This window comes from Anastrepha obliqua, chromosome 2 (genome assembly GCF_027943255.1).
Source record: "Anastrepha obliqua isolate idAnaObli1 chromosome 2, idAnaObli1_1.0, whole genome shotgun sequence".
NCBI lineage: Eukaryota > Metazoa > Arthropoda > Insecta > Diptera > Tephritidae > Anastrepha > Anastrepha obliqua.
Genome location: NC_072893.1, coordinates 51,771,907 through 51,787,830, shown reverse-complemented (window position 1 = coordinate 51,787,830; position 15,924 = coordinate 51,771,907). Strand labels below are relative to the sequence as shown.

The window sequence follows — 15,924 nt, the reverse complement described above, 5'->3', positions numbered from 1 at the left end:
CGCGATCCCTGTCATATTCTTTAAAATTTCACCATAAATAATGAGCTTTACGTAATGATGGAGATTTCAACTGACGTGCGAGGTCGGGTCCATCAGTTGATGAGATGAGATGAGATTTGGTACACTCTGCATTTTCTTTTGCTAGTCCCGAGCTAGTCCGAAAACCTAACGTCGATGTTATCTCACAGCAGCCTGAAGAAACAAGTCAGTTCGATGGTGTCGAACCAGACAGAAGAAGTATTAGACGAGTTGACAAGAGGAACCAAGCGAAGAGATGATTAGTGTTATGCAGGGTTCCTTCACAAATGGGACAAACATATCTACTTATATATTAAGTACGTGTCGGTTGATTTGGAATAGATAAAAGTTCATCCTACACAAGCCAATTATGGCATTCATGGGATGAGAGTTGCTAATTGACTCATAATAAATGACGGCCGCCGTAGCCGAACGGGTTGGTGCGTGACTACCATTCGGAATTCACAGAGAGAACGTAGGTTCGAATCTCGGTGAAACACCAAATTAAGAAAAACATTTTTCTAATAGCGGTCGCCCCTCGGCAGGCAATGGCAAACCTCCGAGTGTATTTCTACCATGAAAAAGCTCCTCATAAAAATATCTGCCGTTCGGAGTCGGCTTGAAACTGTAGATCCCTCCATTTGTGGAACAACATCAAGACGCACATTACAAATAGGAGGAGGAGCTCGGCCAAATACCCAAAAACGGTGTACGCGCCAATTTTATATATATATATAAATGTCGTTCAGACCCGGTCGATATTCAATTGCATCCAGAAATTCTCAGATTCCATACGTGCTGGAATGACGCGGAATTTTCCCAATCATGTGCTTTTATTTTAGCGATCAAACATAGGCTCCGGCTGCAGGAAAGCAAAATATTTTTTTGAATGTTTGAATGGTTTATTTTCAATATTTTGCGAAAAGTGATTACATTTAATAATTTATATACATACAAATTTCTGCATCATACTTCCAGTGTAAAGAAATTAAGCAGAAGAGTGCTTGAGAAAAGAGCCTAAGCATACACGCCCACTGAGTGTCTTGATTTGAACAGAAGAGCTAATCGATGAACGAGGAATACAGAATTTTCTGGATATAATTTAAGTAGGAGCTATAAAGTGGCGGTCATAGCCGAATGGCTTAATGCGTGACTACCATTCGGTAGCTCACGGCTTCAAATCATCGAAATTCTACTTCAAACTGCATTATCTTTTATTCATAAGATTTTCGCGAATAATGAGCGCTAATATTGAACCAGTAACCATATCGCAAGAGTTCATGACTTTCCTACAGGGTATGTTCTATGTTGAATGAACTCGCATGCAACCATATTAGTCACGCAGAATTAGTGTTTGAATTAGAAAAGATTAGTGTTTGTTTTTATATTTTTTCTTTATTATTAAAAATAACATAATCTTTAATGTTTCATTTCAATTTCTTAGTATTAACTTACATTTAATGTTGGTCTAAATTCAAATTACAATTAACTTAAATGTACGTTAAGTATTATAATTTATGAAATATTATATTAATCACTATTTTATTGGTTAAGTACGCATAGATGTAGTTTTTTTTTAAGAAAATATTAATTAATTAAAACTATGAACTATGAACAAATTAAACAAATAACTAAATAAACTTATAAATACAATGGAAAGTGATGAGAATATGAAATAAAACAAAAAACAAAACAAGAATGACAAATAATGCAGCACAAGGGAATATTTGCTCGCACTTTGCAGTCCAGAATAACAAAAATGTGAAATGGAACGATTTATATGATTACTTATGTATGTATATAGTACACCATGTAACATGGGTGTGAAATTATGCGCAAACATACATATTTATATAGGCATGTATGTGGGCACAAAATCATTTATGTGCAATGTCTTATTTATGAAAATTAAAAACAAACGAAAAATTATATTAAATTTATTATTTACAAAATGTTTACACTCATACATACGAGTACATCAATATGTGTATGTACATACATATGTGTTGTATACCTACAAATTTTATGTATTTCATGACACACATAAGCAAACTTATGTGAAGGCAAATGAGCAGTGAGCGCAATGAGAGTGAGCTGATTGAGTGCGAGATTAGATTTGCTTTGAGGAGCTGATTTAGGTGTGGCAATATTAGGATAATGATGCCAACTTTCAAAGCTTCAAGCGACTGGGAACGCGGGGTGTGGAATTAATGCACTATTGAACATATTTATAAGCGATTCAAAATATCGTTGATCAACACTGCTGATGGCTCCTGCATAAAAGTGCAGAAAGTAAAGTTTTGATTTTTTTTAGAAATTATTTTTAGAGGTAACATTTAATTGTTTCAAAATCTCTAAACTCTAATGGATTTACTAGTACTTTTTAAATAGTTTTCTTCTCGTTTTCACAAAGCGCGCTATATTTTTTCAACTGCACACAAAATTCCCATATTTTTATAGGTAAAAAAAGCAAAAAAAATGTATATGTAAAAAAAATATTTATGTTAAAAAAAAAATTGGATTGTTAAAAAAAAAATTGGATTGTTAAAAAAAAAATGTATGTTAAAAAAAATATTTATTATATATGTTAAAAAAAATTTTATATGTAAAACAAAAAAAATTTATATAAAAAAAAAAATATTTATATGAAAAACAAGAAAAATGTTTATACGTATATTGCATTACAAAATGGCAATTTGAGAAATACCAATGCTTTTAGTTAGTTGCGATGATAATAAATATCAACGCTGATTAGTAAGTTGTTAGCCACGATTTGCATTCGTTTTCTCTTTACATCTTTAAGTACAATAGTAGTTTTAGCAATAATAATTTTACAAAATTATTTTAATTAAAAGAAAATATATTTTTTCATTAAAAAATAAATGTTATTTCATTAAAAAATAAATTTCCTCAAAACAAAAAAAAAACTATATACTTGCATATAATTAACTTAATTTTTTTTTTTTTAAATACCATTCATTAAAAATTATTTTTAAGTTAAATAAAAATTAAAAAAAAAAATCGCGAGTATAAACAAAGAATACACAGAGTTCAGAAGAGTAACAAGAAAAAAAAAAACACAAAAAAACTGGAAAAGAAAACTGAAAAAAAAAACCTAAAAAGCCTGCGTTTGGTCGCTCAACCATGAGCTGTCACTGCTTGCATTGCGAAAGGAAAAAATGCGGCGAAAGAGAATGGCGCAAAAATATGGGCAAGGTTGTTCACAGAAGAATCTGCCCCTAAAAGCCACATATTTGATCAAAACTAAAGTGTTTGCTTTTGTAGAAGAAAAAAATTTAATTTGAAGGCATTTGAAGTATTCGCAGTGCACAAAAGAAATGTTACGAAGGATTAGAAGTGATCAGATTACAGAAATGATTAGATTATTAGCAAAGAATAGCTTAGAAATGACACGATTTTTATGAATGACACGCAAGTTACTTCAGCTTAATCAGTGTGAGTCACAGGAGATAGTTTTTTTTTTTTGATCAAAGTCGCACACGAGTTTCAACGCAATTTTTTCGTTTCTTTTTTTTTTTGTTTTGAAACCAAACATTCATACAAATTAGTTGTTCCCAATTTTATTTTAGGAAATGCTGCTGTAGTGACAGTCACAGTAAAGTAGCCCCGCATGTCATGGAAACGACGCTAAGCTTCTCTCTTTTTTTCTGATTTAAATGGAGAAGAAAAAAAATTTGATTTGTCCAATAATGCCGATTTATGAAATTTGAGCTTAAAACGTTTATTGTTTGCACAAACAACTGGCACATTTTTTAAAGATTTGTTTTTTTTTTTGTTTTTACAACAATTTCATAAAATATTCTCCAGAATTCTTTTGAGAATGAAAATTTTGAAACAAAAAAAATTTTATTTGTCCAATAATGCAGATTTATGAAATTTGAGCTTAAAATTTTTCCAATTATTTTTTGCACAAACAACTGGCACATTTTTTAAAGATTTTTTTTTTTTTTCAACAATTTCACAAATATTTTCCGTTTTTAATATTTTGACCCAAAAAACTATAAAAAATTGTTTAGAAATTAATAACAATTCACTATAGTCACCCATTAAATTTTGTTGTAAATAATTTTCCTGTTTAGTTCTTGCACATATTTGGCATGATTCTATTTATAAAACAAATTTTTAAAACACTGACAATTTCAGTTAAGAAAAATGGAAAACTTCTTTATGAAGTTTAAATAATTTCTTAGGTTGAAGTATGTAGTATTTTTATTTGAAATAAAAAACGGGCAAGCCTCGTCGATGACGTCAATCGGCGTTCTTACGACACTCGGCGCTTCTTGGTCTGAGCGAGCGCGGGATTTCCATCCGGCAAAGGATTGTCATTTCAGCAGCATTCCTATACAATTTTACTCAACTTGTTGTTGTTCCAACAGTTGAATGAATTTGCTGCTCACTGCTGCTTGACATGGTATGCATGACAGCTCGTAAGCGAGAGCAACAGTTGCATGATTTTGCATGACCTGCTGAATTTCTGATTCTCACCAAAAATTACATAGTTTTCGGAAGCGCCGCAACTGAACTCATTCATTCAAATTTTTATTTTTATTTTTTAAATTTATTTACTTTTTCTGTTGTATAAAGTCATTTTCACAGTACTTTCTATTGTACAATTTTTGTCTGCTGCGTCTATATTTCTAATGCATTTACTTTTGTAAGTAAATATTATATAATATTACATATATATTTTCAAAAAATTACAAATATGAAAAAAAAAAATTGTTTTCGCTTCATAATATTTTGCATATTTTGTATACGCATGGCTTATAAATCCACATAAAAGCTAAAATAAGAAAATATAACACAAAAAAGTTTAAGTAAGTCAGAAATAAGCACTAATTATTTTATAAATTATTAAGACTTTTTTCATATAAACTTTTTTAAATTTCATACGTTTGTCTTGTTTCAAATATAAGCAATTTATTATACGCTACTACGTAATATTTCAAAATATTTCGGTTTAAAGCATTATTTCTTAGCCTACCACGCTTACAAAGGTTAGAAAAAAAAATGATAAATTAAAGCATATTTTTCAACATAAATTTTAAAGCAAAATGGAATGCTTTTCGAATACATACATATATATATGCGTCTGTCTGTATGTATATCGCTAGTTAATTTTTCCTATTTTATTTTAGCAATTTATTTGCCCACCTGTTTCTATTTTTTTTCGTTTCGTTATTTGCGGTAATAAATTTAAAATATATTCGATTTTTTTTTTAGTTAAATTAATCACGCTGACGCGCTCGACAAAAACAAAAAAAAAAACATAATTATTATAAAATTAAGCAATACTGTTTAAATCGCTAAATTATAAAAAATTTCGCAAAATTTTCAACAAAATACGCTTCCAAGCAAAATAGCCGCTCCTACCGCTACCTTTTTCACTTTCATTATTTTCATTTTGTTAGCTTTACATAGTACAAATCTTATCTACAACAACAAGTAGTACACACATACATCTATAAATTACAAATTTATGTTTTTGTAATTGAATGCCAGCTGCACACTTAACATTTTTTTTTCGTTTTGTTACAGTCTCATGATTTAAGGATTTTGTTCCAATGCCTACGTGCCGCCACATACTTTGCAAAATGTATTCGCATATTGTTTCTGTTTCCGCTTCTGTTTTTGTTGCTCAGTTATGGTATATAGCTTGGCTAGGCATTTTTCTTCTTGCTGTTGACTTAGAAAAACAATTGCAGCGCGCACTTCAACACTCCGTGGCCAAATAGAAAATCTCCACCACATCCGAGTCAATATCATCATAATCATTGTCGCCATCATTGCCACCCCCATCGCTTGTATCGCTCGCTCGTTCCGCGTACTCTGGCGGCTCTGCGTATCCCACCACCACACGGCTTGATTGCACTTCGCCACGCCTTGGGCGCAGCTCCGGCACCTATAGTCACACTTTCGATGGATGCGGCTGCGCGCCACCTCCAACGACAGCGCTAGCGAATTGTGGCTGTTGTTTTTGCACCGTTTGGTAGGTGGGTTGCGCTGCAATTGTCGCCGAACTCTGATCGCGTATGGTCACATGAGTAACGAATGGTCCGCGACTACGCGCACTGCTATTCAGTGAGGCGGGCGAAAAACCATTCATAGTGGCTGACTTCCAGTGCGGTTGCGCTTGCGATGGCCCTGATTTTTGTGCTTGTGCTTGTTGTTGCTGTTGGTGGTGATGATGATTGTTATTGTGTTGCTGTTGCTGATGCTGTTGCTGCTGCTGCACGCCATTGACTGTAATCGGCGAGTGATGGCCATTCTGTTTGAGGCTGCCGTTGCGCAATTGATGATGTTGCGCGGCCACCGCTGCCGGACTGACATTATGCTGCACCGTCTCGTATTCATAGTAGGTGGAAGTGGGTCGCAATATGCCACTTTTATCAACACCGCCGACGCCGCCGTTGTTGCTTAACATGGCAGCGTGATGATGCTGCAGATTGATGTCCTGTGAGCGTGCACTGCGTTGCGAATGATAATGTTGATGACGGCGACTGCACAATTCATACACACATCCACCAAATATACAGCAAAGCGTTGGGCATGGCGAAGCAGGGCGATGTTTGGTGTGGTGAGAAAATATGTAAGAGAGAATGAATACAAAAAGGAGAAATGATATGAGTAATGCTGATGTTTCGGATAAAAAAAACAGAAATTTGAATACACCAAAGGTAGGGAAACACCTATGGAAATGGCAGTAACGCAAAGCAATAGTAAAAGTGAGAGAAGAAAAAAAGGCATGCAAAATGTTTAATGAAAATATGTGGTGGAAAAAAATTTCATTTGTTGATTCTGCGAACATTAGAATGCAAATAACCAACCAAGCGAATTAACTAAAAAAGGAATTATATAAATAGAGTTACTTACAAATTAATTAGAAAATAAAATCATAAAATATTAGGAATATTATTAAGATGACATATGACTTAGTTCTTTGTCCTATTTTACTTGTAAGATATTTTTTAGCAATTTTTTCTAAAATTTTTTATTGCACTAAAAATGATGGACCTAAAAATTTCGTCACCTCTGAAGGGCAAATGTCTGTTTATAACCATAAAACACCTACAAGGTCCCTCATATATAAGTAAAATGTATAGCTTGTGATACTACTGGGACCAACTCCAAGGTTAACTTTAAGTCATAGATAGTCAGGCAGTCATTAAAGCAATTATATCCTTTAGCGCAACGTCCAAGATCATTCTTCAGAGCAGGGAGGCAGTAGAAAGGTTGGCAGCGAGTTGTAAGCTACATTTCTATTGGGTTCCAGGTCATACGGGCATTGAAGCGAACGAAATAGTAGACGATATGGCGAACTAATCGAAAACTTGTTGTTGTTGTTTTAACAGTAACAGAAGCCCCGTCAGTGTAGGATAGCTCATCTAAAGGTAGGCCCAGGAAACATGCTGTTTCAACGGGTTGGGTCCAGAGGGAGAGGGATTTGAGATGAGTAGCTTTTAGAGGGCGTGTGAAAAGGTGGTTAGTGTCGTGCGGGGTGCCTTCACATACCGGACATATGTTTGGTATGTCGGGGTCAATTCCGGATAGGTAGGAGTTTAACCTGCTACAGTATCCAGAACGTAATTGTGCTAAAGTTACGCGAGTCGCACGGGTAAGCTGTAGCTCTTCATCTGCAATAGGTGGTGGTTGGTCTCCGATTACTGCATTCACAGGACGGGAGCTTAAGAAAGTAGTGACGGTCTCCCGGAGAATGTCGTTTATTAACTGTCTAAATACTATCTGGTCCAGTAGATTTCTGTCAGTTTTGTCCTGGATCTCGTCGGCATAGTTTAAAAGGTGTCTTCTGATGTGCCTAGGAGGCAGCTCTGGCTCAAGCAAGTGTCTGTAAGGGTCAAACCTACGGTAGCACCCCAGCAGGAACTGCTTGCTGAGCAGTTTATTGTGCTCCATTACAGGGAGCATTTGTGCCTCATTGTGAAGGTGTTGAAAAGGTGACATCAGGAATCAGCCGGTCGCTGTCCGAATGGCAGTATTTTGGCATTTCTGTAGCTTTATCCACTGCGTGTCACTAGTACCAGGCGACCAGACAGGCGCAGCATAGTTTAGAACCGGCCGACCAATTGTCTTAAATGTCGATAGCAACAATTCTTTGTCTTTGCCCCAAGTGCTGCCGGCAAGCGACTTGAGGACCTTGTTGCGATTTTGGACTTTAGTGGCAATTGCGGTTGTGTGCGCTGAGAAGGAGGGCGAACTGTCTTCGCCATATACGTTGTAAAATTTGTCACAGAACTTATGGCAAGACTAAGTATATACTCGTACATATATTTAAAGAGGTGCTAAGATTGCAGGTAGTAAAGTTTATAATTAAGGAGTTATATACCTTGTGTTGGACTACAAAATCGAAAAATTTTGTATGGCATATTCGAAAAGTGCAACATCTTAAAAATATAAATTCAAAAAATCATAAAGATCGGCGTACTAGAACGAAATTTACAGACCGTGGAGGCGAGCGACCTTTCTTGGAACGAGATGTGCACGCAAAACTTTAAACGCGATTATCTCGAAGTCGTGCTTTTTCAAAATTACCGTCGCGGTGATCATTATTTATTAAAAACTATTTGACCGATTTGCATAAACTTTCACTTTTATAAATATTTGCATAGTTCGTTGGAATTAATTTTTTTTTTTAATTTTTCAACGCCTCAAAAATCGTTTTTTTTTTGTGCAAAGCGGTTTTCATATCGAGAAAAATTTTTTTTGGGTAAATAAACCGTTCAGATTCACTAAAACATGTTTCTACAATAATCATTTAATTTTTATGATTTCAGTTGAGCTGCTCATGCGCTATCGTGATTACCGCAAGCTTCTTCTAAAAAACGGCGTTACGGGGGAGGGGCGATATCAACAATAAATAATAACATTTTTTAAAACAAAAACACCAAAATGTATTCTTCGAGAATTACCCTTCAGTTTGATATATGCCTCATTTGAATAAAAGTTCTAAAACATATTTAAAAAAAATTTTGACAATCGTCCATTTTTTCGGGCTCACAAGGTACAAAACCCCTTAAATTATATGAATTTTCCTTTCTTCAAAAAATAAGTATTTTTTGTATTACTTACAACAAAATCGTAATATCGTACAATAATTAATATATAATTATTTATAAATTTTTCTTATAGAATTAAAATAACGCATTCAATGTTTAAATATTCAAATTAGTAAGTACAAAAAAAGTGTGGCAGGCATTAAACTAAATTTACATATAAATGCATAAATTATAACTACAGTACAAATAAGATCTAAGGTTGCTAACACTAAGCTGATAATGAAAAAAATGCAATTACTTTAGTTCAAAGCAAATCCAATCTTCCGATTTCAAACGCACATATCTAGGGGAAAAGCTGCAATAGGAACCCAAGCGATAACCGAAAAAAGACGTAGTAAGTTAATTGAGCAGTAAGTGGCGTGTTGTAAGAAGTGCTTCATCTACCACACATATACAACAACATATTTGCATATGCATGTATACGCATGAGTGTATGTGTGTGTGTTGTAGTTAGTAGTTACCTTTCCGCTTCGACTTTAATGCGCTGCCTGAGAACTTGTTGCCGCATGCATTCTAATGTCGATTCCGATAAAACATCTGAACTATTCTGATTATGATTAGCTGCGTTGTTTTCGCTTTCGCTGATGTTTTTCGTGCATACACAGTGCATTGTATTTTGATTTTTTTTTTTTTTTTTGATTTTGCAAAGTGATGATTTTTTTGGTTTTTTCAATACGCATTGCGCATTTGTTTCAATTTTAGTTTTTAGGTTTATTTTTATAAATGGAAAAAATAAACGGAAGAATAGAAGTGATATGGTGGTGTGGTGGTGGTGATTGGTGATGGGAAGAGAAAGAGAATATGTAAGAGCCATTAAAGATAGTGAAAATGTAAACGAGTATTTGTTTAAATGCAATTTTTTGGCGTTCGCTTTAACAAATTCTTTGTCAAAATGCAAACCATTAGTATTTTTTCTGTTTTTTTCTTGCATAAAGCGTTTCGCTCACTTGGCTATTTGCATGAATTTATTATATATGAATGTATGTGTCTATATGTATATAGAAATGTATGAGTGTATGCGAGAGTTTCAGTTATTGATGAGAAATAATAAGTTCATAAAATTTGTAGCGAACCAAACGCGCGCTCACCTAATTTGTTGCTGATGCAGTTCGTCGTAATTGGCATAGTGCTGATAGCGATGATTGAAAATATCATTGTGGTGTATACCATTCGATGAGTTCGATGACATATTACCCACGCCGCCTACGCCACCGGCACTGCCACTCCCACTGCCACCATTTGCGCCGCTGCCACCTGGCCCGGCAGCGTTTGCAGGCGGTAAGGGTGGCGGCGGTTGGTAGGCCGGGGGCAACAGCTTCGTATTCCGATCGAGCGCTGCCAATGCTGCTGTTGGCAACTGATTAGTGGGTAAACTGGCTGGCGGGCGCTCAGCCACTGAAGGTGTCTGTGATTCTACCGGTACAACGCCATCTTTGCGATTCTTACCGAAGCGAAACATATGTCCAATGCCGCGCAATATGCTCGGTTTCTTGGCGCGCGATTTATGTTTGCCATCGTTCAACGAACTCTGAAAGGGACCGTTGCGGTGTGCGAAACCGCCATCCTGATCGGTACCCTCCTCGAGCAGCCAGTGCTTGCGCGGTTCTGTTGTTCGAAAATATAGAAATAAATATATGTTCCAGAAAAGTTTACATTCAATTTGTAACTCACTGCCAGCTTCTGGATCTGCAACAACAGCGGCACGCAGACTATCCTCACGTCCGCGTCCACGCGGCGCACGCAACGCCGTCGGTCCGCGTGGCTCATCCGACATTTGTATCTCTTGCACCATAGTTTGCAGAGACTCCAACGATGAAGATTTCTTCAAGCCCAACGAGGGCCCCAAATCGCCGACTTGATCGCGCGCTTCCGCCTGCATTTGTTGTGTCTCGACACCAGAAGCGGCCTTCGTGTGCTTATAACCGGGTATTTGGGCATTGGCGTTGGCGATACGCGCCGTCAACGACTCCATCGAACCACCATAGATGGCAGATTTGGTCAGTTGTATGCGTCGTTCACGTTCGCGTTCTTCGCGCAACTTCTTGTTACGTTGATAGGTACCCGTTTCACGTGCATCCAGCGCGGCGTGGTGTTTTTCCGAAATCGAACGGCGACCGAGCGCATCGCGCGAGAAGTGTTCAACGCCGGAGTTATTCGTTTCGAGACTTAGCTGTGAGGAGTAAGTGGAATCGAAATTTACCGGAGCACCGGGTGGCGCTGTAGAAGTGTTCTGAGCGCTGCTGCTATTCTGTGTGCACACTGAATCATTGGGACGGTGGGGGAGGGTACTGCATATGGAACAAATGGGAAAATAATAAATACAACTTTCTATTATATCGTATATAATTATAAAAACGTGAATAAAAATATAATAAGATTCGCTTGACTATCCTGTCCTCCTTTCTATTTGTGCTTAATCACCCTACTAAAACTTACGGTGACATTGGCTCTGGATCATCTTCGATTAAAACTGTATTGTTGCTGTTGACATGGCCATTCACCATTTGTTGCTGATGCAAGGCTGGCGACCACGTTTCATTCGTTGCCATGTAGTAGCTTTCATTGCGCAAGCCATGCACGCCAACGCTACCGGGTCCACTACCTCCACCCCCACTACCAGCGTTCAAGTGATCGCGTGACGGTCGACGCGCCTGTTGTGATGAATTCGAGGAGCAAACTCCACCGGTTAGACGATCTAATACGGGATTGCTCCATCTGCACGAAATGAAATGAATTAAAACTTAAGTAAAATTCTCATTACACAAATCCACACACACTAACTAGCTAACCTGTTCATTTCATTTGCTGCGCTACCACCACTACGTGCCTCCTTCTTCTCGGGACTCAGATAGATCACTGTGGCACCGGAATTATCACTCGTGTTTGAGCTGCTGTTTGTCTGCTCGAGTATGTCACCAGAACTGGCAGAACGCGCGATTTTACGCGCCACCGATAATGTTATCATGCCTGGGTGCTTACCAGGATTGTTGACCATAGCTCGACGCAATGTTTCCATTGCCTCGGCATTGTTTTGACCCAACAATGATACACCATTGACACTCAACAGCTGATCATTCATGCGCAGCCGACCATCTCGTGATGCTGCACCGCCATGTATGACATTCTTTACAAAAATGCCCAAATCACCGTCGTGTTTCATTGAGCCACTGCTGCTGCTGGAATTCGAACTGGTTTTCCCTTTGACGCTGACACCAAGACCAGCTTTTTCTGTATCGTGGACGGGTATATGTAGTGTGAGCACCTCACGTGAACGCCAAGCTATGCCTGCCTGTAGGCTATCCTGTAGTGTGAGCGAGAAAGCGAAAAGGAAATTATTATTGAGACCCCTCTTTCGAGATATTCGAAAACTACTCACGCTTGAGGCTGCTGACTCACTGCCGGCATCTATGAAGTGCTGAGATTCGTTAAGCTGGTATTGCTGTTGTTGTTGGTGTTGCTCAAACAGCGAGCGTGCGCTGTTAGACTTTAGAACGCCATTCGGCAGCTTATCTTGCTGGTGTTGCTTTTGAAGGGAAGAGGGAAGCACTGGAGCCGGTGGCTTTGGTGGTGTATTCAAATCGCGCTCTTTTTCCTCATAGTTCTAGAAATATGATTTTTTCATTATTAATTTTTATGAGTAAAAATACCTTTTTTAATTCTGAATTAAAGTATTGAGATTTAATAATTAGACTACTTTCAATGTTTAAAAACACTTTGAATAATCTTTTCATCACTCAATGCACTCGCGTCTACTTACAATTTCTCTCTCATCCAGCTCGGCCAACTCTTGCTGCCGCGACACCACCAATCGTACTGTAGCGCCGGGTTGTGTCGCGCGCAATATGGACACCACATCTGTTTGTGTTTTTCCAGTCATCGGCACACCGTCCACCTCCAGCAAGCGATCGCCCGGCTTCAAGCGTCCATCTTCAATGGCAGCACCACGCGGCAATATATTCTTAATATAAATCGGGCAGTGGCCACCGGCTGGATTGTCGCGCGTCGTCACGGAAAATCCCAGTCCATTTGGACCCTTCTTCAGCACGATTTCAATCTTACGCCCAAGTTTGCGCGTATTCGCCACTTGCAGTGATGTACCCACCGGCGCTGTGTTCGGCTTTCGTGTTGGCGATACCGTCGCCACCTTGGTCTCCACCGACGACGCCAACTTCTCCTCTGCCTCAATCATTTCTGCCACTTTGGAGTCGCGACGACGCGATTTGCTGCCATTTCGTGGATTAGCACTGCCACCGCTGACTCCACCGGCACGCAACACGCGTATACGCAGCTCTGACGCCTCTAATGAGCGTCGCAAATATTCCTGCACCTTACCTTCGGTCAGTCCAATCAATTTGGTGCCATTGATCTCCAATATGCGATCGCCTCGCCGTAAGCGTCCGCGCTCAGCGCGACTACCCGGTTCTACGTGTTGCACCAACAAACCGCCGCCATGCTCGTTGTCCGGTATAGCCGTCAGTCCAAGCGGGCTGCCGTACTCATTGATGATGAGCAACATTTCGCCATCTTTCTCGCGTATCGATTCATAGGCCTGGCCGAGCGGCTCTTTGCGCTTGCTTTCACGCGGCAAAGACTTGGTTGTATACATTTGTCCTTGCGGTGCATACTGATGAGGCGACTGTTGCTGCGAATGCTGTTGTTGTTGCTGGTGATGGTGCTGCTGATGTTGCAACTTCTCAGCGGCCTCTATCCACTTGTAACCGGTACCGTCACCTAGAAATTGCATAGACAAGCGGCCAGAGCGTGCGAACGGTTGCTGCGACGGTGCGTTTGCCGAATGCTGCTGACCATCATCTTCTTCCTCCCATTGCGGTGCTAGGTAGCCGCTCTTATCGAGCAGCACACGATCGGGTGAGTCTCCGCCACAATGTGGTGCTGCCGCTGACCATCGTTTATTACCACCTTCCGCCTTCAGTGAAGCCAACAAATTTGGATCACTGCTGCGACGCACTTGTAGTCCGAGACCGGTCACGGGACAGGCGGTGGTGCTGGTGACTTCAATGTGTGGCGTGGACACATCACCGCGTTGCCCATTTGTTGGCGCATCTGTATTGGTTGGATCGCGGAAGATGTCTGGAGAGCCAGTGCCTACAGAAGAGCTGCCAGAAGCGCCATCTCCACCGCCCTGCGGTACGCCCGGATCGGGACCGGAATCATCGTAACTGGCAAGTATCTGTTCACGATCATCGGCTACATCACCGACACAATCGTCCGGGTCTAGGATGCCCGACTGTGTTTGTAGATGGTGTACGGCAACCCAAGAATCAGGCTCCTGCAAATGAAAGTGGAAGAAGGAAAAAAGGCATGTAGTTAGAGAATATTTAAGTACAAGAAAGTATAATTAAAAATAATCAATATTCAATTTGTTCGTATTCTTGTGCGTGGTACGTGACTTGGTAAGCTAATGAACAGTAGCAAAATACTTAGTAGAATAAGGAAATCGACAAATGGGGTTGGTTGCCTTTACCTGGTGTATGTGTGTGTGTTCAAAGTGATGGGCACCGAATGTGACATCCGCTTCGAAGAATCGAAGACGCCACAAAAAGAAGTTAAAAATAAATTCTAGTACTTTTTAATTGTTTTTCGTATGTCTACGGATAGGAATTTCAAGTTCGTAAGAGCTATTATACGAAAGTACGCGTCATGAATGCCTCATAGGCCAGTGACCTTTTCACTTTGAAAAATGAATTTCACATTGGAAAAGGTCACTTTTTAGTAGGTATTCGGTAATTTTTTTTAAATGTATACGCCGAAAATTCTCGTTTAAGAAGTCGCTTTTATATAGTTAGGTTGTAGCGATTGTACAATATGAGACACTCTAAGGCTCACTGCCGGTGGTGATGCCGCGTGGATAATTTGTCCTTGCCGCTCCTAAAACCAAGTAGAACCATTCAAAAACTTTAGAAGGTCTTTAATTTCCACTTAGCCGAGTTGTTCCAATCCATTGAGAAATTCTCTACCTAAAATGGGTAAATCTGCGCCTGGATAGCGAAGAACGGTGGCACAGAAGGTGCACAAATGTCTCTTTCTCATCTTCATTTAGACAATTTCTACAAAAGTAATGTATCTGTATCCTCCTATTAGGTAGTGCCCGTTATAACGGAAATCAGTGTGATAGAGCTATGCATATTCCTTCTTATCAGAGATTCTGTGCGTTAAGTATTGAGAGTCGGCCACAATTGGCGGGCGATTCTGCAGATGGTTTCTTCAAATAATTTTTCATTCGCTGTGCTTACAATTTCCTCAAAAATTAGTAACTTACATGTCTGTAAAGTTATGCCATGTAATTGTCTGTGAATTGTAAGTCAGGTTGATGCGAAATCTCGCTAGTTTATTGGCTCTGCAGTTCCCTCAATGTAGCAATGGCTTGTTAACTTTTGTTTTAAATGACTCAGCCGTTTCGTTAAGAAACATGCGGGTTTTCATAGCTACCTTAGAACTTATCGACTGCTATGAGAGGGATTTATCGCCTTCTGGCTATCAGTGAAAATGTAGATATCATCTCCAGTTACCTCATCAGACTGTACCAATGTCACGGCTTTTATTATCGTCATCCCTTCAGCCTAAGAAACCCTCCAGTAGTGGGTGTGCCAAAAGCTGAAGAAGATCATCAAATATTTGAAATACGCACCCCGATCTTTGAGTCATCTGTGCATGCATGCGCCTTATCTTAAATCGTTTAGTTTCTACTCCTTCCTTGAGGATAGAGTTTGTGTGAACTTTGTGATAGCAGCTGTAGGCAGGAGTGCATATACTTATAACTCATCAGTCCGGGAAACTCTAAAAGGCTTAC

General features: G+C 39.0%; 1 protein-coding gene across 3 annotated transcripts in view; it reads right to left on the bottom strand.

Moving 5' to 3' along the window:
- Nucleotides 1-4,857: 4,857 nt before the first annotated feature.
- Nucleotides 4,858-15,924, bottom strand: part of LOC129239595 (partitioning defective 3 homolog B) — an 83,531-nt gene continuing 72,464 nt past the window's right edge. Inside the window, exons 3-11 of one of the 3 annotated variants that reach the window (XM_054875208.1) lie at nucleotides 12,871-14,403; nucleotides 12,490-12,714; nucleotides 11,903-12,414; nucleotides 11,550-11,828; nucleotides 10,785-11,401; nucleotides 10,202-10,718; nucleotides 9,575-9,694; nucleotides 9,352-9,408; nucleotides 4,858-6,539 (exon numbers count right to left, since the gene is read on the bottom strand). In XM_054875208.1, the coding sequence (XP_054731183.1) occupies nucleotides 5,948-6,539; nucleotides 9,352-9,408; nucleotides 9,575-9,694; nucleotides 10,202-10,718; nucleotides 10,785-11,401; nucleotides 11,550-11,828; nucleotides 11,903-12,414; nucleotides 12,490-12,714; nucleotides 12,871-14,403 (4,452 nt within the window). In that variant the 3' untranslated portion in view covers nucleotides 4,858-5,947. The remainder of the gene's footprint in view (nucleotides 6,540-9,351; nucleotides 9,409-9,574; nucleotides 9,695-10,201; nucleotides 10,719-10,784; nucleotides 11,402-11,549; nucleotides 11,829-11,902; nucleotides 12,415-12,489; nucleotides 12,715-12,870; nucleotides 14,404-15,924) is intronic. The other 2 variants (XM_054875209.1, XM_054875211.1) reach the window with 2 other exon arrangements.